We start from the raw sequence: 24,945 nt of genomic DNA on the forward strand, positions 1-24,945 counted from the left end.
TGTAAATAAAATGTCTTGGAAAAGAAGGTGGGAAATGCACTATGCAGGGACAAATAAATATTTGGGTGGCAGATCATCCTGAGAATGGCAAATTAAATATTAACAGATTCCAAAATTTGAAGGAAAAATTCGGATATTTGACTTGCATTCCATGAGAAGTAACATTATATCTTTATTATTTATCAGGAAGCTACGCATCTAATAACTGTAAACATAATGGGTCATTTTGCAGTCATGGCCACGCTACTGGTGTTCTGCTCACAGTAGCCTTCAATTGTACTAATTTTGGAGAGTATATATATATATATATACATATATATATATATACATACATATATATATATATATATGTGTATATATATATACATCTCTCTCTCTCTCTCTCTCTCTCTCTCTCTCTCTCTCTCTCTCTCTCTCTCTCTCTCTCTATATATATATATATATGTATATATACATATTTCCCACTAAATGTCAGTACACAAAAGGACCTCACCACACTGCAAAAATAGCAGTACGCACTTTGGTCAATGAAATAAAATGAAAAAGAAAAAGCATACATTAAATTATTGGGTCCTTTTTTTTTTTTTTTTGTTCTTTTCTTATGGTTTTTTATTTTCTTATCTGCGAAATTACCTAAAATAACCAAATACTGCTAAAAGCACAACCTACATAGGCAAAACTTGGTATTGCATAATTTATAAAAATTTAAACCCCATATCTATACCCCTCCCTCCTTCCCCTTATTAATTGGAAGATGAAAAACATGAAAGGTTAATAGAAAAAACACCAAAATACTGAAAATATTGCTGGTTGATTACAGGGTTGTTTTTTTTTTGTTTTTGTTTTTTTTGTTTAAGCGGCAACTATACACAGCCTTGATATGCTTTATAAATGTGAGAAGTTATTACTGTCTAAAAAATCCAGGTTGTCACATATTATTTCCCCCCCCCCCCCGCCCCCCCCTCTGGAGTACAAAATATTTTTGTCATAAAAATGGTAAAGATTTAAAATTATAATAAATGCAGCAAAACAAGTGTAATGATGTCACTTTTTTTTTTTTAAATTTAAGGCAAGGCACGTAATGTGGACATTATATTTTCGTGCAAATTATATCTACTGGAAAGTTTACTTAATTACTATTCTTTTTATCGTTCTTAAGAATTAGAGAGGCGTAATTTTCTGGGTCATGCGCATTATATATCATTGTGACAATGTACGTGTTTGAACAAAATACTGACAGCACCATGCAAGTTTCAGGGAGAAAGGAATGATCTCCTTGTATCTGCTGTTTCCATGACGAAGACTGAAAGTGTGAACTTTACGTCAACGTGAGCCATCCATATATCCTCTTAGTAGTGCTGTTTCCCACCTCTTTCCCCCAAAGCGACCGGTAAGTATAAATAAATAAAATTCTCAGCTTCATAGTGGCAGCCTAACCAATAAGTGCTATGTGTTATTTTATTTATTTCTCTCGAATAAATGTTTTTTTCTGGATTTGCCGCTTTCATTTTTTTTTCTTTTAATTTTTTTTTTAATTCTTTAAATAGACCCTCATAAACAGAGGGAATAGAAATACATTAATTTCCTTTTTTTTTTTTTTTTTTTTACCAATTAGTGCTTGCTGGAGCACACAGAAAAATCCAGAAGTTACCTCTGGCATTGGAAAAAGTGTTAGCTTTACTGGGCCCTGCTGTTTAGAGTCAGAGGGCTAAATGACTAGTAATAATTATGCCCCATAAAGTACTTTCTTATTATTTTAATAGTACTTGCCAATGTACTATTTTGTTGTGGGCATGTGTTCTATCTTCTTATTTTTCATTTAATTTTGAGCTGGTACCTTTATACCCAGTACAAAGGCAAGTTTACAGTAAGAACATGATGCGTACAACGCTTCCTCGGACAATGCCAACTAGGTAGCATGCCAAAAAAAAAAAGAAAAAAAGAAAAAGTTAGGTTTATATATACTGGGATTTTTACAGTTATATCTCTTTCTGACTAATATAAGTGTTTAAAGGGCATGCCATTACCCTTCACAAGCTGTAAAATATGACAACCAAAATAAACAAGCAGATTGGTGATAGGGGAAGCCTTTGGGCCCTATTTTTGCAGCTTAATTGCTACCTCACAGCCTTTGTTTCGTGAGTAAACTGGGAATAGTGTTCCCATGCGTAAACAACAAGAAGACTAAAACCAAACAGGACTAGCTTATCATGCAATTATTAAGGCATCTAGAAAAGTCATATAAAATATATTGTCGTGGAGAAAGAGCGCCTATTACCCAGAGGACATCAGATAACAAAGGCTAGTTTAGCAGGAGTTGCATTCTACCCATCCGTGAAATATATTAGCCACCCTTTCAGTGTCACGACTGCTTCGGCCTTAACCCCTTATGTGCCCAGGAGTCCTGGAAGAAATATGCTTTGCAATGTTTCACAGGCCCTGAAAGTACTAAAAAGGTTAAAGGAATCAGTGATTGTAAGTGCTGTAAATGCTGGTCAGTTTATCTTCTCTTTCTTAAGTTTTTTTTTTCTTTCAATGTTTTTGTCCTGTTATCCTTTCTTCTCTATGTTTAGTTTATTTTTTTTCTCCTCAGTTACTTGTCTCTGCTTGAAGAAAGGGTTCTCCAATGATATTTAATCCATAATTTTGGACATTGCTTGGCAGGATTGATGTCCTGTTTGATACTTGAAAAGGAACCAAACTAGCCCAGGTACCAGGACTGCGAAAGAAACAAAACAAAACAAAAAAAGAGAAAAAAGTTAATTCAGCATTTACAATTTTAAATAGTTCAGATGAAACATGCATGAGTCATTTTAAAGAGAATGTTAACTTTATATGTGTCTGAATTGCAATACATAAACACATCTCTTTTAGTTCCATAATACATTTTATGATGAATATTTGCACTATTAAATAATTTGTTTTTAAGTACACAATGCATATCACCAAATGAAACAAAGGGGTTAACAATGTTTCACAAATACCTGTACAAAAATATTTTTGGATTGGTTAAATATAATTAGTGGCATACAGGTTAACCAGAGCATTCAGGTAACTACTGAAAGCCGCTGGTTAACAGTAGAACTCAGCATGTTTTACGTTATGATTGATTTCATATTCTGAACGCACCAGTTGCTGGTGGGCCAATTGATGTGACTTTCTACTTGAAACATTAGGGCAGTGTATTTGAGCCCCACACCACAGCTAAACTAGCATATTAGCTTACCAAATAAAACAACTCTCTCATATGACAGGAACAATTCTTATGGATTTACAGCATAGCTGATGATGTAGATGGGCAGAGACATGCTTTAATATTAACTGATGTAATCAATTATGCTTCTTTGCTGAAATGGGTTCTACATAAAGAAAAACACAAGAGCCCATTTCATACTCTCTGTTTCTAAATAACCATTACTCCCCCTAGAATTAACTTGTTCTGTACTGAATATCTGTGTGTTTTGATGAGACACGTTGAATCTGCGTTTGAAGAAGAGCTTATTAATATCAGAGTATGTCAAAACTATGTGTGTTGTAAAAAGAGATGTATGTTAGAGTTGGTTAAAAAAAAATTATCTTTGTGCATATTTGTGTGAAACAGATATAAAATGTTACATGCAGTGCAGAACCATAGTTTAGCCTCAAAATATAAGAAAAGGGCAGAGTGCAAATATAAGGACAACCGAATGCAAAACTGCACATCTCATGCGACCTTGAAAATTAAATGTACAGATCAATAGCTATGGACAACAGAATCAGTACAGTTAATCAAGGATTGTCAGACTTCCCATAAAATGATCATAAAACAATAAATCACTGAAATAAATAATACAAATCCATACAAGACTGCTACATTAATATAACAAAAAAACATTATTAATATGGGATAATGCATTGTCATTTCTAAAAGCTATCGTGTTTCTGTGATGCATAAAATATATTTTTTCCCACTTGTTTTAAACAAAAAGATGACATTTTAGGCTTACATTAGCAGTGTTTCCACCAGTCTGCAAATGCTATCAGAATTTGTTATGCTGGTGTGTGACTTTAACTGTATTAACTGGCAGTGTTTACATCGGGGCTACAATTGTACTGGTGTATCTGACTGTTCCAACTATGCACCCCCACAATACTTATTTCTTCACTCATTACTGACCAATAAAATAGAGCAGTTTTGGGCTTGTTTTATTTTATATTTTTGTACTCCTTATTTGCCATTCGAGTATGTGCGTGGGTTTGCATGTAGGGCGAAACAAAAGGTAATGGTCTTTCCATGGCACAGAAAAATATTTGTTGATCACTTTTGTAGCTAAATTCCCTGGTATTCCCCTGTAAAGGTAAACCAGCACCGAGAACCTCCTGGCACCATAACAAATCCTATTTGTTCTGTTAATGAAATCGCTGTCAATGTACTTGATGGGACACATTTCAGGCACCCAGACCACTTCTGCCCATTGGAGTGGTCTGGGTGCCAACTCCCACCACCCACCCTTAACCTTGCAAGTTTAATTATTGCAGTTTTTATAAACTGCAATAATTACCTTGCAGGGTTAGGTCCTCCTCTAGTGGCTGTCTATCAGACAGCCACTAGAGGGATCTACGTGTTCTTAGAACACGAAAAGTGTTTGAAACTACGCTGGACATCCTTACGCTATGCATGAGGACCTCCAGCGTTGCCAGAATCCACATAGGAAAGCATTGAATAATTATTTTCTAAGGGGAGGTGTAAAGCGCGCGCGCCATTGCCACGCATGCGCATTAGGTCGGCGGGGGAGGAGCGTGGGCAGAGCCTGACCGAGCGCCGAGGGACATTGGCGCTGGATTCAGGTAAGTCAATGAAGGGGCTTTAACCCCTTCAGCAACATGGGATGGGAGGGAGAGGGGCACTGCCAATGAAAAGTCCCTTTAATGCATTTCTTTAACATCCTAACCAGACATTGGATCAGGGCATTTTAAATTTTACCAGTTGTATACAGGTGCATCGTAAACTATGTATGATATCTATAAGGCAGGCTTTACAACTATGCTGAATAGCTGTTGTACTACAAATTCAAAAGCCATTATTCTGTGTGGACGCAATAGGTCACAGTTGTTCAGTTCTGAATGGAACATACTTTGGGTATTGGCAGAAGACATTCAGTTCTATCAAAAGCATGAGTTCAGCAGTACAACAAGTACTGTTTGTTTTCTAAGCAAATATGAATAGTTTTTATCAAGGTAACAGTGTCAAGAATTAAGTTTAGTTTTAGTTTTGTTCACTACATCTAGACCCTTCCTGGGACACTTTTCCACTGAAGATGCTTGTTATTCTTCCTGCTGGAGCATGTTGCATTCATTAATTCTCAGTTGTATTCTGCGGCCATAATTTCATTGTTTGTATTTGTCATAAAATTCCTAATGAACAATCAGTGAGAAAAGGGAGGTGGTTAATCCTTTCTATATCAGTTCACAAAAAACTTTTGATTAAGCAGTCACGAATGGCGGTTCCTAACCAGGATGAAAACATCCATCTGTATTCTGCTGAGGGTATTAGAATTGTTATTTAGAAATAAGAAAATAAGCAAACAGATGACTACATTGCCGAATCAGCTTAACGCCTTAAGGACTGAGCCAAATGTACACGTTTTGATAAAAATAAAACGTAAACAAAACTTGGAATTTGACTATATGTCTGTTCAACCGTAATTCACCTCTTTCACATTAATTGCACCCACACTTATTATATATAATTTTATTCAGGAGAAACAGGGCTTTCATTTAACATCAAATATTTAGCTATGAAACATTATTTAATATGAAAAAAATATTTTAAAAAATGTGAGAAATTTAGGATTTTTAAAAAAAAATTTGTTCTGCCTGATATTTTAACTGTGAATGTCATAATACCGTTAGCTTTTACTGCAATAAAATACACATATTTGTATTCTAAGATGTTTCACGTGTAAAACAGTACCCCCTATGTACAGGTTTTATGGTGTTTTGGGAAGTTACGGGGTCAAACATAGCATGTTTGGGCAGACTTGATGGCCAGAACGGTTCTTATCTGCCATCATATTCTATGTTTCTATGTTAAATTTTTAAGTTTTTTCGCATTCAAATTCGCAAGATTGGTTACTTCGCCTTTGAGACCGCATGGCAGCCCAGGAATGAGAATGAACCCCATGATGGCATACCATTTGCAATAATAGACAACCCAAGGTATTGCTAATGGGGTATGTCCAGTATTTTTTTAGTAGCCACTCAGTCACAAACACTGGCCAAAGTTAGCGTTACTATTTGTTTGTGTGTGAAAAATGCAAAAAACTAATGTGAACTGGCCAAAATTGGCATTTTTTGCATTTTTCACACACAAACAAATACTAACGCTAATTTTGGCCAGTGTTTGTGACTAATTGATTATTAAAAATGACTGGAAATACCGCATTTGCAATACCGTGGGTTGTCTACTTTTGCAAATGGTATGCCATCATGGGAGTAATTTTAATTCCTGGGCTACCATATGGTCTCAAAAGCAAGGTAACCTATCTGGCGAATTACAATGTGAAAAAACTGAACACAAACCTTATATTTGACTCTGTAACTTTTGAAAACACCATAAAACATGTACATGAAGGGTTATGTTATACTCAGGAGACTTCGCTGAACACAAACAATTATATCATCAGTGTAAGTTCCGTATATGTGTGAAAAATGCAAAACACGCCACTTTCACTGATGATATCATCCTTGTAATACATTTTACTGTTTTGAAACACTAATATTTGTGTTCAGCGAAGTCTCCCGAGTAAAACATGTGTAGGTTTAATGGTGTCTTGGAAAGATACAGGGTTAAATATATTGCTACCAAATTAAATTCTCTGGACTTTCTGCCTGGGTTATCAGGTAGGTCCCGCAAATTGTAATTAAAAAAATGACTTGATTATGTAATATATAATATATATATATTTTCAAATTATTTTTATTTATATATAGTTATATATATATAGTGATATATGCATATATATATATATATATATATTATTTTGCTCTAAGTGTATTTTGAAATGAATATATATTAACCCCTTAAATCCAGAGGACGTACTATTACGCCCTGCAGGAGCCGGCTCTAAACGCCGGCGGGCGTAATTGTACGTCCTCGCTATAATGGCCGCCCACATGGGCGGCGCTAATCGCTCGCTGCAGATCGCGGTCGGGGGGGCCCTGTGGCCGGTGACCGCGATCTGCAGTCTCTGATCGCAGTGACAGGTTGTCACTGCGATCAGTATTCAGCGTGTGTCAGCCGATTTCAAATCTGCTGACACACGTGGCCGGTGGCTTTCCCCTTGTGCAGATCGCGGTCGGGGGACTTACCTGGCCCCCCAGGCAGTCCCCCTGGGGTCAGTGACCGCGATCTGCTAAGTCTGAGATCGCAGTGACAAGCTGTCACTGCGATCTCAGAGCACTCTGATCGCAGTGACAGCCTGTCACTGCGATCAGTGTTACATGTGTCAGCCTATAGGCTGACACATGTAACTGGCACAATGATCCCCCTGCAGATTGGAAGGGGGGAGTGCTTGTAACACCCAGGCACTCCCCCCTGTGATCAATTACCCAATCTGCAGGAGGTGATCACAGTGACAGGCAGTCACTGTGATCACTGATCCTGTGTGTCAGCCAGTGATGTGAAATCACTGGCTGACACTGTCTCTGCCCCTCTCCTGTGAAAAAAATAAAATATTAGTTAAAAAATAAATTTAAAAAATTACAGTTACAAAAAAATATACTTAGATCATATATATTATATATATATGATCTAAGTATATATATATATATATACACATACACACACACACACACATTTACACATACACGAAGTGTATTTAAATATTAATATATATATATGTATATATATATATATATATTAATATCAAATTACACGTAGACTGATACTGATTAAATATATATATATAATTATTGTTATATATATATATTTATATATAATATAAAAAAATATGTAAATACGTAAAAAAATAAAATAAAAAAAATATTTAAAAATAAATAATTAAAAAATATATAGATGTGTGTTATTTCGTTCTAACTGTATTGTGATATTAATATATATATTTATATCAAAATACACGTAGAACGAAATAATATATATATCTATATACATAAATATATATGTATACATCACTATATATTTACCTATATATAAATAAAACTATTTTTTAAAAATTATATATATATATACGTATATATACACATATGTGGGGGTATGGGGGGTACTGTTTTACTCGGGAGACTTCGCTGAACACAAATATTAGTGTTTCAAAACAGTCAAATGTATTACAATGATGATATCGCCAGTAAAAGTGACGTTTTCTGCATTTTTCACGCACAAACAGCTTACACGGACGATATTATTGCTGCTATACTTTTTACTGTTTTGAAACACAAATATTTGTGTTGAGCGAAGTCTCCCGAGTAGAACAGTACCCCACATGTACAGGTTTTATGGTGTTTTCAAAAGTTACAGCGTCAAATATAAGGCTTGTGTTTCATTTTTTTCACATTAAAATTCGCCGGATTGCTTACGTTGCCTTTGTGACCCTATGGTAGCCCAAGAATTAAAATTACCCCTATGATGGCATACCATTTTCAATAGTAGACAACCCAAGGTATTGCAAATGGGGTATGTCCAGACTTTTTTAGTAGCCACTTAGTCACAAACACTGGCCAAAATTGGCGTTTTTTGCATTTTTCACACACAAACAAATACTAACGCTAACTTTGGCCAGTGTTTGTGACCAAATGGCTACTAAAAAAGACTGGACATACCCCATTTGCAATACCTTGGGTTGTCTACTATTGCAAATGGTATGCCATTATGGGTGTAAATTTAATTGCTGGGCTACTATACAGTCTCAAAGGCAACGTAACCAATCTGGCGAATTTCAATTTCAAATGTAACCTGCTATATTTGACCCTGTAACTTCCCAAAACACCATAAAACCTGTACATAGGGGGTACTGTTTTACACGTGAGACATCGCTGAATACAAATATGTGTATTGTATTGCAGTAAAAGCAAACAGTATTTTGACATCCACAGTTAAAATGTCACGTAGAACTAAAAGAAATTAAAAATAATATTTTTTTTCTCCCATTTTTTATATTTTTTTTATATTAAATTATGTTCCATACCCAAATATTTGATGTTAAATGAAAGCCCTGTTTCCCCTGAATAAAATGATATATAATAACGGGGGATGCATTTAATATGAAAGAGGTGAATTACGGTTGGACAGACATATAGCGCAAATGCCAGGTTTTGTTTACGTTTTGTTCTGTTCACAACATGTACATTTGGCTGCGGTCTTAAGGGGTTAATATCAAAATACAGTTAGAATGAAATGACACATAGTGATATATTTAATTTTTTTTCATTTTTAACGTATTTATATATTTATTCATTTTATATTTTTTATATAAATATATATATATATATATTATTTATATATATTTAATTAATCTCATTCTACATGTATTTTGATATTTATATATATATATATCTATATTAATATTAAAATAGTTAGACAGTGTTTGTGTATATATTTATATATATATATACTTAGATCATATACATAATATATATATATATATGATCTAAGTATATTTTATTTCATTTTAAACTGTTTTAATACTTTATTTAACTTTATGTCAGGCAGCAGGGGGACTACCTGTCATTCCAGGCACTCCCCCTGCTGGCACTGCTATGGACGGCTATTCCGTCCATGTGATCGAGAGGTCCTCGCAAGCTGCTATGCCGCCCTTCGGCGTTTAGAGCCGGGTCCCCAAGGACGGCATAGCACGCCTGCCGTCCTTAGGGGGTTAATCAAGACTTGTTAGAAACACATGCTTGGGAAGTTTTAATTTTTTTTTTCCTCATACCTACAAATCATTTTGCTTTGGATAGGAATTGTTTCTGGACCGGTCAAATATATCTAAGCTTTGTTCCTACAATATATTTTTATATACTTCAGAAGTGATACAAATGCCAGTGTCCCTCTTTTCTATCCTAATGTACCTTTTGTTGTAGTAATTTAAAATTTTTGGTAAATCTGAGTGTATAATAGAGTTCCACAGCAATAATAGTCAGAGAATACTTAAAGTTGTGTCTTTAATATTCAATAAATGTGTTTAAAAATCAGTCTGTGTTCTTTTAGTTTTAAATTACATTGTAATTACAAAAACTGTTATTACTATAGAATTCAGGAAGTCCCCCTCCAGCCATTCCTGCCCATCCAAGTCATGTGATCGCTGTGACAAAAGTAAAAAGTAATCTAACTTCTAAATGGCAGACAAGTGAGCAGTAAGACTGCAGGGGCATGATATATACACTGAAATTGCTTCATTAAGCTAAAGTTGATATGGTGCTTAGATTGTCCCTTTAAGAAAAATTCTGAAACCAATTTGTTTCATGCGAGCTGTGTAAGTCAAAGCAGGGAGATGGGAGTGACTAGGGCAGCATAAACAGAAACAAAAGTGATTTAACTCCTAAATGGCAGATAATTAAATTGACACTACAGTCACCATTTATAGATCATGCCCCTTAAGTCTCACTACTCAATTCTCTGCCATTTAGGAGTTAAATCACTTTGCAGTCACTTCATGCAGCCCTAATCATACCACCCTTCACGTGACTTACCCAGCCTTCCTAAACACTCCCGGTAAAGAGTCATCTAATGTTTACACTTCCTAATTGCAAATTATTTTTCATTTAGAATGTCTTATCCCCTGCTCTGTTAATAGCTTGACAGACCCTGCTGGAGCCTCCTGTATGTAATTAAAGTTCAATTTCCAGAGCAGGAAATAACATTTTTTTAAAGTAAGCTAACATGTAAATAAAAATGAAACTATTTTTTTTCAATGCAGGCTGTGCCAATCATAGCCAGGGGAGGTGTGGCTAGCGCTGCATAAACAGAAACAAAAGTTATATAAATCTTAAATGAATTTAGCAGTAAGACTTCAGAGGCATGTTCTATACACAGAAACTGCTTCATTGAGATAAAGTTGTTTTGGTGCCTAAAGTATCCCTTTGTGGTAAAGTTGTTTTGATGGGTGGAGTGTCCCTTTAACATTTGGTTCTATCACTGTATATTTTTTATGATTTTACTTTTAAATACAAACACATAATAGGCCGGAACGCATCACTGGGCCACCATGGAGCATCGGAGTCTAGCGGTTGCCTAGTTAAGGGGGCAAACCATTGCTAAATGGTTTACCCTATTACCAGGGAACTGGGCTATTGTACTTCTGGCATCATAGTCTAGGATATAATCTTTCTATGTTGGGTAATAACTGCTTGATCCAAGGATAAATCTGACTGCAATTCTGGGGTCAAGAAGGATTTTTTTTCCTAGCTTGTTGCAAAATTGTAAGTGCTTCAAACTGGGTTTTTTGCCTTCTTTGGGATCAACAGCAAAAAACAAATGTGAGGAAGGCTGAACTTGATGGACGCAAGTCTCTTTTCAGCTATGTAACTATGTTATGATGCCCTTTAATGTTAATATGAAGTAAATTAGAATCCTCAATAACTTTTGTTATCAAAACATGCTATGAAATAAATAAACTCTTTATGACTTCATATTTCCCATATTGAGTACATTTACATCTAACACAATTATTACCCAATAAAACAAATGTTACATTACAGTACATTTTACAAATATTCTTAGTCTGAAAATTGATGAAAATGTTATACAATAGATAAATTTTGTATGCATTAGATATATTTCCCCATGTTTTCCTCTTTAATAATTGTTTTTAGTTAAATAATACTTGTTTTCTTTGCGGTCTGTGCTTGCATCAACAAAAATAGCTATATTGGTTAGGACAAACTTTTCTCTCTGGTTATAAACTCATAACTGGTGTCTGCTTTTTTAAATGTTAAATTCTAATATTACTTAGTACAAAACATGGCTCATTATTTATATATTTGCATGTATTTCTTATTATTTCTTATTCAATTTTAATTGTTTAGTGAATAAGCGAGTGCATTGGATTGTGTATTTTGCATGTTGTATATTTTGGCCCCAGCAGCTCCCTATAATGTATGCATGTTCAGGTGAGTGCAGCCCTCTTGGTTTCATTCAATAATAAATAAGTATAGATATTAGATGTTAAGACCCCCGAAAGATCACATTTGGAGGGCATTAGATCATATGTGGGCAAAATGAAATAAGTTGGTATGGGTGCTATACATTTTTGCAAACTAAGAGTCTCTGAGGTATAGTATAAAATAGGCATCCCACTTATCACTTGGAAAGTTTAAAGGTACATTTTACCCACTTGGGAGTTTATAGACCAGATGATCCTCCCTCCTCAGCAGTTCTGCCAAAAATCATTTGACAGGAAACGTAAGATTAACTTTGTACTACCTAAGTGAACAAAGAGTGCTTAGAGCAGGCAACTAGTTTTCTGCAGAGAGAACTTTTTTATTTTAATCCTGCTGAAATCTGCAGAGCCCCGCTCACAGAGAATGAGGCAGAAAAAGAAAAAAACATTAGCTAGAACAAAAAAAAAAAAAAGTAGTTTTCTTTACTTTCAACATCTTGTATCTGGGCCCTCTCATTCTGGTCACACAGCAAATCCTGCTGTGTCTCTCCCATAAATGTTAACACTGAGTTCCCAACATGGTTGTCTGCTAAATGGACATTATTGATTCCTATGGCCCATTGTTCCCACTGCCCCACATTCTAAGTCCCTGAAGTTCAAGTTCAATCTGGAATTACATCATGTCTGGTTTCTCCTGGTTACCAGACGGCCGGAGACGTGATCACAGTTACATTAAAAAAAAAAAAAAAAAATCCCAGAAAAAAAACAAAACAAAACAAACAGCCTTCTTCACGCTTCGCCTACTCCTATCGATTTAAACATAAACTTACATCCCCCCTTTTATTTCTCTTAGACATGATTCAAGTGTGGGGCTTGGGTAATTTAGAGATTATGTCTTAAATTAGATTATTTAATGGCATTTTAATGGATTACTGATCCATTTCCTGTGAATGAAGCACGGGGGTTTGGCCAGTGAAAAGTCAAACTCTTCAGAATGGATCCTTGAGAAGTAAGCATTGTCTATTGAAGGCCTAGTATTATTTATAAGACCTCTCAGAGCCCTGATTAGGAAAAAGGCACGTTGCTAGTTGATAAAGGATTACTATGTTGAGCCATTTCACCAGTGTCAGTGATCTATGCCACAAATATGTATTGCAAAAATCCTATTAAGTGTGGATTTAAGTCATTAAAAGTAAAAAACAAACAAACAGATTTTGAAAAGAATTGAACTTTGTACTTAAAGCATAGACATTTAAAGTTTAACAACTCAGTGTTTGTGCCAGTGATTTACAATCTCGTGTTTTTTTTTAATCAACCATTTATTGGGCTCCAAGTTGCACGCTTCAGGGCAAGAATTTAATACGTAAAGAGAGCAGAGAATTTTCGCTGCCCTTGCTACCTCCTATTCTTGCTTAAGACTGTGAAGGAAATTCAACAGCTCTCAGAGAATACAGCTCCCCTCAGGAATCTCAGGAACAATCCAGCTGCTGTACTGTACTCATGTATCAAGATAACAAACTGAGAGCAGGAAATGCTGACCCAGCGCATTCACTTGGGTAATTTAACATTGGAGTTTAGGGAAAAGTCAACCTCTGTTCTAGCTTGGGTAGACACCAAAAGGTTTGTTTTATTACTTCTTTAGAAAGAACCAAACCACAGCTAGCTATAGATGCTGTAACAAGGATGAAAGGCTAAAATACAGCAAAATTGTTCACGTTTACAATATACTGATGTTTCATTGTTGTATTGGAAATTTCTTTCATATTATAATTATGATTAGTCCGTACAGAACCCAGTCACGGCTGGTTATGGGTGGATGCCAAAGGGACCAAGCCCTCAAAAAAATAAAAAAAATTATGCAACTATCTGACAAATTAATAGCACCGGCTGTGCAATTAATTTGCTGAGTAGTTTTATTCATTTTTTTAATGAATGAAAATACTGTGTTACAATATGCATGTGTCTGTGATGCTCCTATAGAAAGCTATAAGAGCCTACACATTACATTTAAGAGCTGGTGTATGTACAACTGCATGCACATGCTGCAGCAAAACAAAAATAAGAGACTGAGGCAGATATGATATAAAAGAGTGGGAGGTTGGACTACACTGATAATGGCAAACTACTGCAGCACTAATGAAGAATTGAAGATACACTATAGTCACCAGACAACTACAGCATATTGTATTTGTTCTGGTGAGTAGAATCATTACCTTCAGGCTTTTTGCTGTAAACACAGTTTTTTCAGAGAAAATTCAGTGTTTACATTACACCCTAGGGACACCTCCAGTCGCCAGTCCACAGATGCCTGCTAGAGGTGCTTCCTGGGCAGTGCTGCATGAGGAGATGCTGATTGGCCAGGGCTGTGTTAGACTTCTGCTGGCTTTCCCCTAATCTGCCTACTTGACAGTCTGAGCCAATCCTATGGGAAAGCATTTTGATTGGCTGAGAGCAGTGGCGGAACCATCACACGAGGGGGCCTTGCTGCTCTGTGGATCCCTGCTGACAGGACTGCCTCCCCTTGCAAAACTGTTATTTAGTATATTGCCAATTCGTCAATATACTAAATAGCAATTATATTACCTCACTGATCGGCCAGTAACCTCAATAAGGGGCAGAGTGGAGTCAGATTGATTATCCCGCTGTATTCATTATTTGTGTGTGCCGCAGAGACACATCTAGCACACATGCCGGAACTCAATGCCTTCCCCTTACCTCTTCCTGGGCGGAGTTCTGGCAGGGTTTCCTCCTATCATGCCTGCAGGGCCCCTCCCTCAGTTCCCAGGATGTTTACAGCACTTAGCATGCACAGGGGAGCTCAGAGCAAGCCCAGCAGACACATAAGGCCACACAGGTAAAAAGGAAATACCTTGAATGCCAAATGAGAAAATTAAACAGAGGTGTAGAAGAAGTATATAAAATAAGGATATCCATTAACGTAAGGAGGAGAAAGGTGAAATGATTTGGAGACCTCAGGCTAACTGTCTGGGTATCCCTTTACCTCTTCTCACTCAAGTATTTAAAAGTTACTAATCATGAAAAGGTGTACAAGGGGGACAAAATAAGAACATTTTTAACAAGGGAACGTAAGAGGCAATGAGAGAAAGAATGAGGCAAAAAGGTAGAGGAGAGATAAAACAAAACTACAAAGAAGAAGGATGGGCGGTAATCTATGACCCTCTGCCCCCTTTTTCCACCATAATGTTCTTGTTTTATAGAAGCTCCAAATTAAGATTAGATACATTTACACAAAAGATAATCAGTTGCTAAAAAAAACTAAACTAAAATGACAAAAAAAAACTCCCAGCCCATGGCCACAAACACTACAATCCCTAGTGTCAGAAATACAAACATATATTCCTGGCACTATAGTGCTGGCGTGGCGGTCCCCGCTCCCTATACTATTTCAGTACAAAGGTGATAATCAGTCTTGATGACCTGAGTCAATCCAATGCTTTCCTATAAAAAGCATTGTGAGGCTATGGCGCATGCGTAGCAAAATGCAGTGCTGCGCCAACCAGCATCTCCTCATAGAGATGCATTGAATTAATGCAGAGCGTGGCTAAATGTCAGGCTAGGAAGCACCTCTAGCTGTTTGAGTGACTGCTACTGGATCTGTGACTAGCCAGCAATGTATATACTGCCCTTTCTTCATATTAATGTGCACATAACCCAGCAGATCCTAAAACCTGCCCTGTTAATTATGAATAAATAAAACCTGAACAGGATTCAAGTTATTAAAAGGTCATGAACATATAAGGCTAGTGTCACGTAATAAAAATTATTTTTATTTTTTTTAAAAATGAGAAAGTGACCTAAATTATCCATATTTAAACCTGTGCTTGCAAATCTTTCACAGTTACAGTTTGCAGAGAGTTAATGATTTTAAGAAATTGTATGAAGGAATCATGATGGATAGTTCTTTCTTGCGAGGGATAGTTATCTGATTGTTCATTTTTAGATTATACCAATCTCAGCAGTTTAGGTATTATAGATACTTTATTTTTATTATTTTTTTTAATTCCCATTACAATTTTACAGTACAATAAAATAATATGAAAAAAGAGGAAGACAACTATATCAGGAAAAACCTAATACGTGGTCATAAATATGGTAAGAGAGGTAAAGTGGGCATGACCCAAGTTAATTAGAAAAAATATACAAATAAGGTAAAGGAATCTGCCTAACAAAGGTAGAACCCCTACTTACTGAAATTACCTCCTAAGTAGAGTCATTCAAAAGAAATTAATAAACTTTATTTAAACAAGATCCTAAAGTTAAAATATGATAGAGTAAAGTGAAAGAAAGGAGAGCAGGAGAAAGTGTCTTGTAATAATGAACAAGTATAAAGGGCCCTTATAGACATTTTTCAATACCCTTTATACTTGTCGATTATTACAAGACACTTTCTCCTGCTCTTCTTTCTTTCACTTTACTCTATCGTATTTTAACTTTAGGATCTTGTTTAAATAAAGTTTATTCATATTTTTTGTTGCTTTGTCATTACCTCTGAATGACTCTACTTAGGAGGTAATTTCAGTAAGAAGGGCTTCTACCTTTACCTTATTTGTATCTTTTGTCAAATAAAATATTACCTATTGCTTGTCAAAGTGAAAATATGACATTTTGCAGTATATATATATATATATATATATATATATATATATATATTATTGAAACACACCCCAACCTATGGAGTAGGCTAAACTCACAGATAGAGAACACAAACCCCTCCTAAATGGACAAGATGCGTATGTAAAGCATCACTGACAAGAGATTTAAAAACTGCTGCTATGTGACTCTCAGTGCCCTCTAAAATGTCCTATTAGCAGGTAGAGGACGTATTCAAATAGCCTGGCTCTCGTGTATCTAATGTGAAGTGCTGATGCTGAAATAGCCATCTTGTACTATCGATTGCTCTGTCAAATGAAAGACATCTACAGCCTGAAACACTCTTATGGTCCGGTTAACCGATTCTGATTTCCAGCACTATTGCAGGAGGAAAATGTACAAACATGTATTCACAGAGTACATTCATACACACTGTTTAAATAACGAAAAAATGCATTTGCACACATGCATTCACACACACTACATGTATGCACTAGGGACAGACTAGAATTATTTTTATTCATAAGTGCATATATATATACACCCATTGTACAGCGCTACAGAATTTGCTGGCGTTATATAAAGAAAAATAATAATATATATAAGTATATATTTTGAGGTTGAATTTGGATAAACACATATATGAAGCAGGCTATTTTTTTAATAAAGTTATTAATTAAGCAAATTCCATAACCCCTTGCTGACAGTATGTATATTATACCATGATGGTGGAATGAACACATTGTCTACAATGAGTTGCAGGATTTTCAATTATTTCTCAGCTAATTGTGACAAACATGAATTCTGGACACTTATCAATGTTCACACGCATTACAAAATAAATGATTTTACAATTATTATTTTTTTTTTAGAATCATCCAAAACTGCTCTGAAAAATATGCATGCCTGAATTCATACATTTCACAAATACAGTCATAAATTCACAAAGAAACATCCATGCGCTCAGAGCACAGAAATACGCATTTGCATCTAAACATATGGTGTATATGCCTGTATGTCCAGTTTTATATAAGCACAGGAGAAGATAAAATATATGTCTCCAATGCCTAGTTTATTTATGCTTTTTTTTATGTCTAAGGTACATGAGCAAATCAGTTTATATATGATTGACTTTTGTTAGATCATACAGATAAACTTTTGTTAGTGACAGTTCTGTTTTTCCCACTCCACTAAACATTAAAATGTTTATTATGGCAAGGTGTGCATTATGGTAAGTATAAATATTTATATCTTTAGAGTGTATGCTTACGGGCTATATAGCAAAGTATATATGTATAAAAGATCTTCAGGTGCAAGATCTCTGGTCACAGGCTGGGCCCTTTACCTTCTGTATCGGTCTGTTTATATTGTACTGTCTTTTTCCCAATTGTACAGCGCTGTGGAATAAGTCGGCACTTTATAAATGCCAGTAATAAATAACTAATGCATGAATCCATAACGAAAGTTTACCTGATCCAATGATATTCAGCTACAAATATCATGGAATCTTACAATGCTAAATGCTTAAATATCTGCTGAGTTGGTTGCCAGTTTGCAATGTCTCAATTTTAAGGATAAGCCCCTAATTCTGAAGACAATGGAAACCAAAGAAGCCCTGTAATCAATGGAAAACTCATCATATAGCAGTGTGGTTGTTTTATATCTTACTGAAAACTAAACAGCTAAAGTGCTGCCATTACTGATGGCAGTGAGCAGCAAAGGCAGACTCCAAACAAGTAGTCATACCGTTAAAAATCTATTTGACTGCTTACAATAGGGAGGCACCAGGGCCCTCCTGGCATGAGCTGTGGTTGTTATGGTGCTTGGAATCTTGCTTTAATAGACTGTATCCTTTGTCTAAAAGTGAAAGATGCTTGAATGGATCTATTCATTGTCTAAAGTCATCACTGCAAAATGGTATGACGCGTAGATTTATTTAATAAAAGCAAAGCACCACTGTTTTTCTAAATGGATATTTTGGTTAAATGCAATTACCATGTATATTTAATTTTTTTATGGAACCTTACCTTTTCAGGATTTTTTTCTGGAGCATGGCTGACTCAGTCTTGCCAGGGGAAGGCCTCGGATTCACAAGGTAGGATTTTACAACAAATTATCCAACAAATAAAAAATAGTAAAATATTCTCAAGCCCAGAAGCTTCTAAAGGTAAGACTTGGCAGGCGTGCTCCACTAGACTATAATTGCTATTAGAAGCCAGCTTTTTTTATGTAAACTTTTTAATCTACTTTATGTTATTTTATCACATTTTGTATATTGCCATTGTATATTCAAGAAAGTTCTGATTTATGTAGATCACCTTAACACTATGACTGCTAAAGGACACAATTTAACACGTTATATCTTACAAACTTACCATCCACTTAACTGATAACTATAATCAAATGTCCTCTACTTACCAGTCCCCATAAAAACACTACTTTCATTCATATACATTCACAAGTTAATATAAGTCACTTTTTAGAATTGTAGATTTTCCAGCTTTTTAAGCTCAAGAATGCAATGAACAAGCTGTATCTCAAATGAAAGATATGGGAGTGATTTATAAATCTCCGTAGCAATCCATGACAACATGTTAATGCCAGCCAATGATTTATATCTTATGAAAAATTATCTACAGTAACACAAAAGTATGCATATTCATACACCACCACCTACATTAAAAGCTGCGTAATCTCAACCAAAGCTAAGGTTGAAAGCTGCACCAGCCACCATTTGTAATAAAAAAAAAAACATTCATAGCTATGTTTAGAGTTTTTTCAATTTCTGTATAAATAACAATTTGACATCATCAGGGGACATTTCACTTACTGTAATGATATAATATTGCATGCAGGTGACAGATGATTATCATTTAATTTGGTTAGCAAGCTCTCTTAAGCTATATATGGCATGCTTGGTCTCTTACCTTTAAAATACAGCTATATGAACGAAAACTGTGCCATCCGCAACCAGTTAGTTAATTAGTTGGTTAGTTTGTTAGTGTAACACTCACTGCATGTACAAGTAAGCTGTGTATGTAGGTGAAGAGATAGGAAAGAGTGTACATGATGGAAGTATAAATTTGCCAGAACTCTCGAATGCATGAGTGTGTTGAACTGGTACACAGTTTGTGCTGTCTTGTTTTCTAAACAGAGCATATTTTAGCTTAAGATCCCTAAAAACAATGTTGTATTATAAAGCTTGGATTTGACAGCAACCATATGGAGACCCATCCATGAGCTTAATTCATTTGATGCTGTGGGAATCTCAGAGAATAACTGTATTTTCAAGATAGCTCCATCAGCAAAGGCCTTGGTTCGCCCAAACTGTCCTCCATTCATAGTAATGTATTCAATGAAAATAAATGCACTGTATTTGATTCTAAATGTTTTGGTTAATCGTGATATGTAAATAAATGTTTTCAGGAAAGAGAGAGGGGAAGGGGAAGGGGGGTTTGTCTACAACAGCGCTATGTCTCAATGTAATTTATAGATGGAGTGTAGGGTTGGAAATAATTAAAATGTTACCTTTGCCAAGCAATTCCCAATGTTTCCTCACTGGCACTGGGGTATAAATGCCTGCCGTTTTGATTCATGGTCCAGTCACAAATCCTCAGCTGTCAATTGAAACCTAGCAGTCAGATATGGATCCAGCAGTACTGCAGTTTTTTAAGTATTTAAATGAACACATGCAATGGCACAAAATCTTGACTTTAAGATAACTCTGTTCATATTTAGATATTTATGTTCACAATAAAATAATGAGTACTTTAATAGGTCAGCATTTCATGTTCAGCACCCCACAAAATATTGCAATGCACAATACTGTGCATCTCTATGCACTTCCACCTATCTAAACATTTGCAGCTTAAATGGTTTTTTACAAAGTAGGTTTTTAAATTTTTTAATTTTTTTTGCTTGTTATACTTGACTACCAGGAAAGACTGGCTAGCATGTGTGTTATATATATATAAAGAATCACAGTTAGGAACCAAAAAGCTAAATCCAAAATCACAATACTTTATTTTTGAACAATTATAAGATTAATTTATTAGTAAGTGCTGTACATTTATTTCTGTTGGTTTATGTCATTAGACTTTATCATGTATAATATGTATCTTGTGTATGTCTGTGTGTCTATCTATCTTAATATATATATATACACACAACAGAGAGAGAGAGAGAGAGAGAGAGAGAGAGAGAGAGAGAGAGGGAGAGGGAGAGACAGAAACACTGGCACCTCTAGGTAAACTAGGTAAAATTCATAATAGGTTATCATAAATCTTTGATTAGAAGTGCTGATGCATAACAATGGAAGTGAATAGAGAGACATGTGATCCAATATATTGTTAACTTTTAAAAAGGAGAGAGGGTGAATATTTTTTTTCCATGAACATTAATTGCTGCTGTAAATTACGTCTTTGGCGATGAAAGCATACAAGAGTTAAAGCAGTGTTTTCAGCACATACCAATTAGCCATAGTAAAACTCAGCTGTGTTAAAAAGAAATTGTTAATGATCAACTGTAAAAAGAATTTAAGAGAAAAGGAAGACGGGCTTTGGATAGGCATTTTTCTTTTTTCTGGGGTGGGAGGGATATAAAGTTGCTGTGGGCATGTCATCTGGTCAGAATCTGGTCTGTGGCATGCACATGAAATAACACAGTGCTGGAGAAGACATGCAATTAATTAAGAAACAACAGTGATTATAGTAATTTAAGTTTTAGATTGGTCCAATTACTGAAGGACAAATAGTGACATTTACTTAATGAAAGTGAGGTAAACAATATAATCTAATGCTACAGTATGTCCTGTCTGTTAAGAATCTGAGCTTGCTCCTCGATCTCCAGGAAGTCACTATTTTACTATATGCAGGTCAGGTATGGCAAACGGACAACAGGTAGAAATCTTTACACACACTGTATCTCTCTTGCAATACTGTATCTGTTATTGTGTTGTGCTTTGAACTAGTTGCCTAAGGTTCCACACTGCCCTTATTTCAGAGTTCAGGGCCATCTGAAAACTCAGAAGAATGATAACCATCACAGTTATCTTAGGCAATATTAAGCAATTGTAAATGTATACATTATCCTTTTGGATCATGAAAATCTATACTGCTCTGTTTTCTAAACAGCTAGCAGATGGCTAGCAGATTTATTAAAACTAAAGATTTAGTCATTTTCACACTTTCAGAAATATTAAAACACGTGCCTTATGTTAAAATATTCATTGGTTTACTGGCCAGATATAAAGCACTTGTAGGCAGCATATTGGAGGTTACACACAATATCCCCCAGTCATGATGGTGTATCAGTTAAGGCTATATGCTTTATTAATTAAAATCTTCTACATGTACCTTACAGACTTTAATGATATTTCAACAAAGAGATGACAAATTCAGTGGAAAAAATGCATGATAGTTTTTGCATCATCTGCATATATCAAGTTGGACTTCGAGAAATTACATTAAAAACAAATTATATATATATATGCGCCCATTTGGAGGTGATCATAGGAGGTGAGTCTCTGGAAACTGTTTAAGCAGTAAATATTACAGGTAGCATATAATCTTCATGTTAAAATTAGTGTAGGAACTATCGAAACTGGGTTACTGTGGCCTACTGGAGGGCTTAATACAATATTACTAAGATAGATGATTTTTAAGTAGCCTTGAAAAATGTAAACCTGTATTTTGTTGTGTGTGCTGTTCCTTAATCACACACACACATTTAGGTCTGGAAATATTTGGACACTGACACAATTTTTATAATTTTGGCTCTGTATGCCACTCAGTGGATTAGAAATTAAACAACCAAGATGTAATTGAAATGAAGACTTTTTACTTTTATTCAAGAGGTTGAACAATAATATCGTATGAAACATTTAGGAATTGCAACCGTTTTCATACACAGTCCCCTTATTTCAGGGGTTCAAATGTATTTGTACAAATTAACATAATCATAAATGAAATATTTTATAATACTCTGTCGAGAATCCTTTGCAGGCAATGACTGCTTAAAGTCTGGAACAGATTGACATCACCAAATACTGGTTTTGATGCTTTGTGATGCTATGTGAGGCCTTTACTGCAGCTGCCTTTAGTTGATGTTGTTTGTTTATGAGTCTTTCTGCCTTAAGTTTTGTCTTCAGCAAGTAAAATGCATGTACGCGTTGAGATCAGGTGATTGACTCAGCCATTGCAGAATATAGGTGGTCCTCATTTGCAACCTACCTGGGTTAGGGTTAGTAAGTGCAAGCCGTCGTGGGAATTAGAGGGACTCCCTGCTCTGCTGCATTTGTCTAAGTTTGGGGAAATTTCCCCGAACATAGACAAATGCACCAGAGCAGGGAATCCCTCAAATCTATGGTCAGGGAAATGTTCCCAAGCACTGATTAGAAGGAATCCATGCTCTGGTGCGTTCGTCTATGTTCAGGGAAATTTCCCCAAACATAGACAGCGCACCAAAGCAGGGAATCCCTCAACTCCTCACTTACCGACCAGCTCGTAGGAATGGAACCCGGTCGGTAAGTGAGGAGTACCTGTATTCAATTTCTTTGCCTTAAAAAACTCCTGGGTTGCTTTCACAGTATGTTTTGGGTCAGTGTCCATCTGTAAAGTGAAGCGTTGTCCAATCTACTTCGCTTAATTTGGCTAAATATGACCAGACAATATATCCCTATATACTTCAACATTCATTGGGCTGCTTCTGTCACATCATCAATAAACACTAGTGGCCCAATGCCATTGGAAGCCATGTATGCCATTTTAATCACACTGCCATACAAATGATGTGGTATACTTTGGATGAGCCATTCCAAGCCTTCTCCATATTTTTTTCCCCCATCATTGTGGTACAGGTTGATCTTAGTTTCATCTGTCCAAAGAATGCTGTTCCAGAATTGGGCTGGCTTATTTAGATGTTTTTTGGCAATGCTCTCATGAAGTCTTCTCTTCATGGTAGACTTGGATAACGATATGCCTACCTCCCAGAGAGTTTTCTTCACTTGGCAGGATGTTATAAAGCGGTTGCACATCTCACCAGAGCGTTCTTTTTTTCTCAGAATGTACCAAACTGTTGATTTTCATTACTCCTAATGTTCCTGATATCTTTCTGATTGATTTTTAAATTAATTTTTTGCAGCCAAAGGATGGACTGTTTCACTTGCATAGAGAGATCATTTGACCACATGTTGTGGGTTCACAGCAACAACTTCCGAATGTGAATGTCACACCTGAAATCAGTTCCAGAACTTTTACCTGATTAAATGATATAGAAATAACAAAGGAATAGCCAGGGGGCGGAGCTTGCTTGTCATCTTGATCGGACGCCATTTCTGAGAGTGCTCCTGAATCCTGCTCAATCTATCCAAATATCGCTCTCCCCTAAGCTCATCCAGCGCTATAACCAACAATAACCTTTTTGGGAAGCTGTGCTGATTCTATTGATGCCTTTCTTTCAAGCATCGTAGCAACCCAGGCAGCGCCATAAGACAGCGGCCTACCGGGCTTCACCACTCCTAAGCCTCTTGGCCCTGCTCGGAGGACCAGGGAAAGCACAGAACACTGCAGAATACTCTCCGCCTTGTGCTGTCACCGACACACCACACATGGGTCGCCGCACACAAAAGACCACTACTGGAACCCCAGGTAGAGATATAGGGGAAATGTCCTGCTGATCCTGCTCCGTTTTTAGCACTGGAACACGGGGAGCCCAATCCATCAGGAGCCCCACAGGCAAACCCAGCCTTACCTCCAGGGTCCTCCAACGACTTAGCCCCCATTAATAAAAGGGATCTGAAAATCCTCCTGGTTGACATTCAAAAGCTGCAAAGCTGATGTTGCCCTAGTCAAAGTGGAAATACAGCAGGTGACTGACCGTGTCAGAAACGCAGAGGATGATAGTACAGACATCCAGACTGCAGTGTCCAACCTCAAGGACTCAGTACAACACATCCAAGCTGAAGAGCAAGTGCTGGCAACACAGATGATGTCCCTAGAGGACCGCCAGTGCAGAACACACATCAAGATTTGGGGTATCCTCGCAATGGTCACGACCGAGGAACTCCCCCACTATGTAAGACGCTTACTGTCTACACTCATGCCACACACAGTGGCCAAAAAAATTGTCCTGGATGGGATTTACCGGGTCACCGGCAATGGCCATACTCAAGCTGCTCTGGCACAGGACGCTATACTTCGCTGTGTGACTGTGCACGATAAAATACAAATAATGGCCTTTG

General features: G+C 36.2%; 1 protein-coding gene across 7 annotated transcripts in view; it reads right to left on the bottom strand.

The window, feature by feature from the left end:
• Window positions 1-396: 396 nt before the first annotated feature.
• Window positions 397-24,945, bottom strand: part of NFIB (nuclear factor I B) — a 414,175-nt gene continuing 389,626 nt past the window's right edge. For 6 of the 7 annotated variants that reach the window (XM_063455150.1, XM_063455155.1, XM_063455153.1 and 3 more), the window contains 2 exons: window positions 20,235-20,323; window positions 397-2,719 (listed from right to left, as the gene is read on the bottom strand). In XM_063455150.1, coding sequence (XP_063311220.1) covers window positions 2,590-2,719; window positions 20,235-20,323 — 219 coding nt within the window. In that variant the 3' untranslated portion in view covers window positions 397-2,589. The remainder of the gene's footprint in view (window positions 2,720-20,234; window positions 20,324-24,945) is intronic. The other variant, XM_063455157.1, reaches the window with a different exon arrangement.

Source organism: Pelobates fuscus, chromosome 5, assembly GCF_036172605.1.
Source record: "Pelobates fuscus isolate aPelFus1 chromosome 5, aPelFus1.pri, whole genome shotgun sequence".
Lineage (NCBI taxonomy): Eukaryota > Metazoa > Chordata > Amphibia > Anura > Pelobatidae > Pelobates > Pelobates fuscus.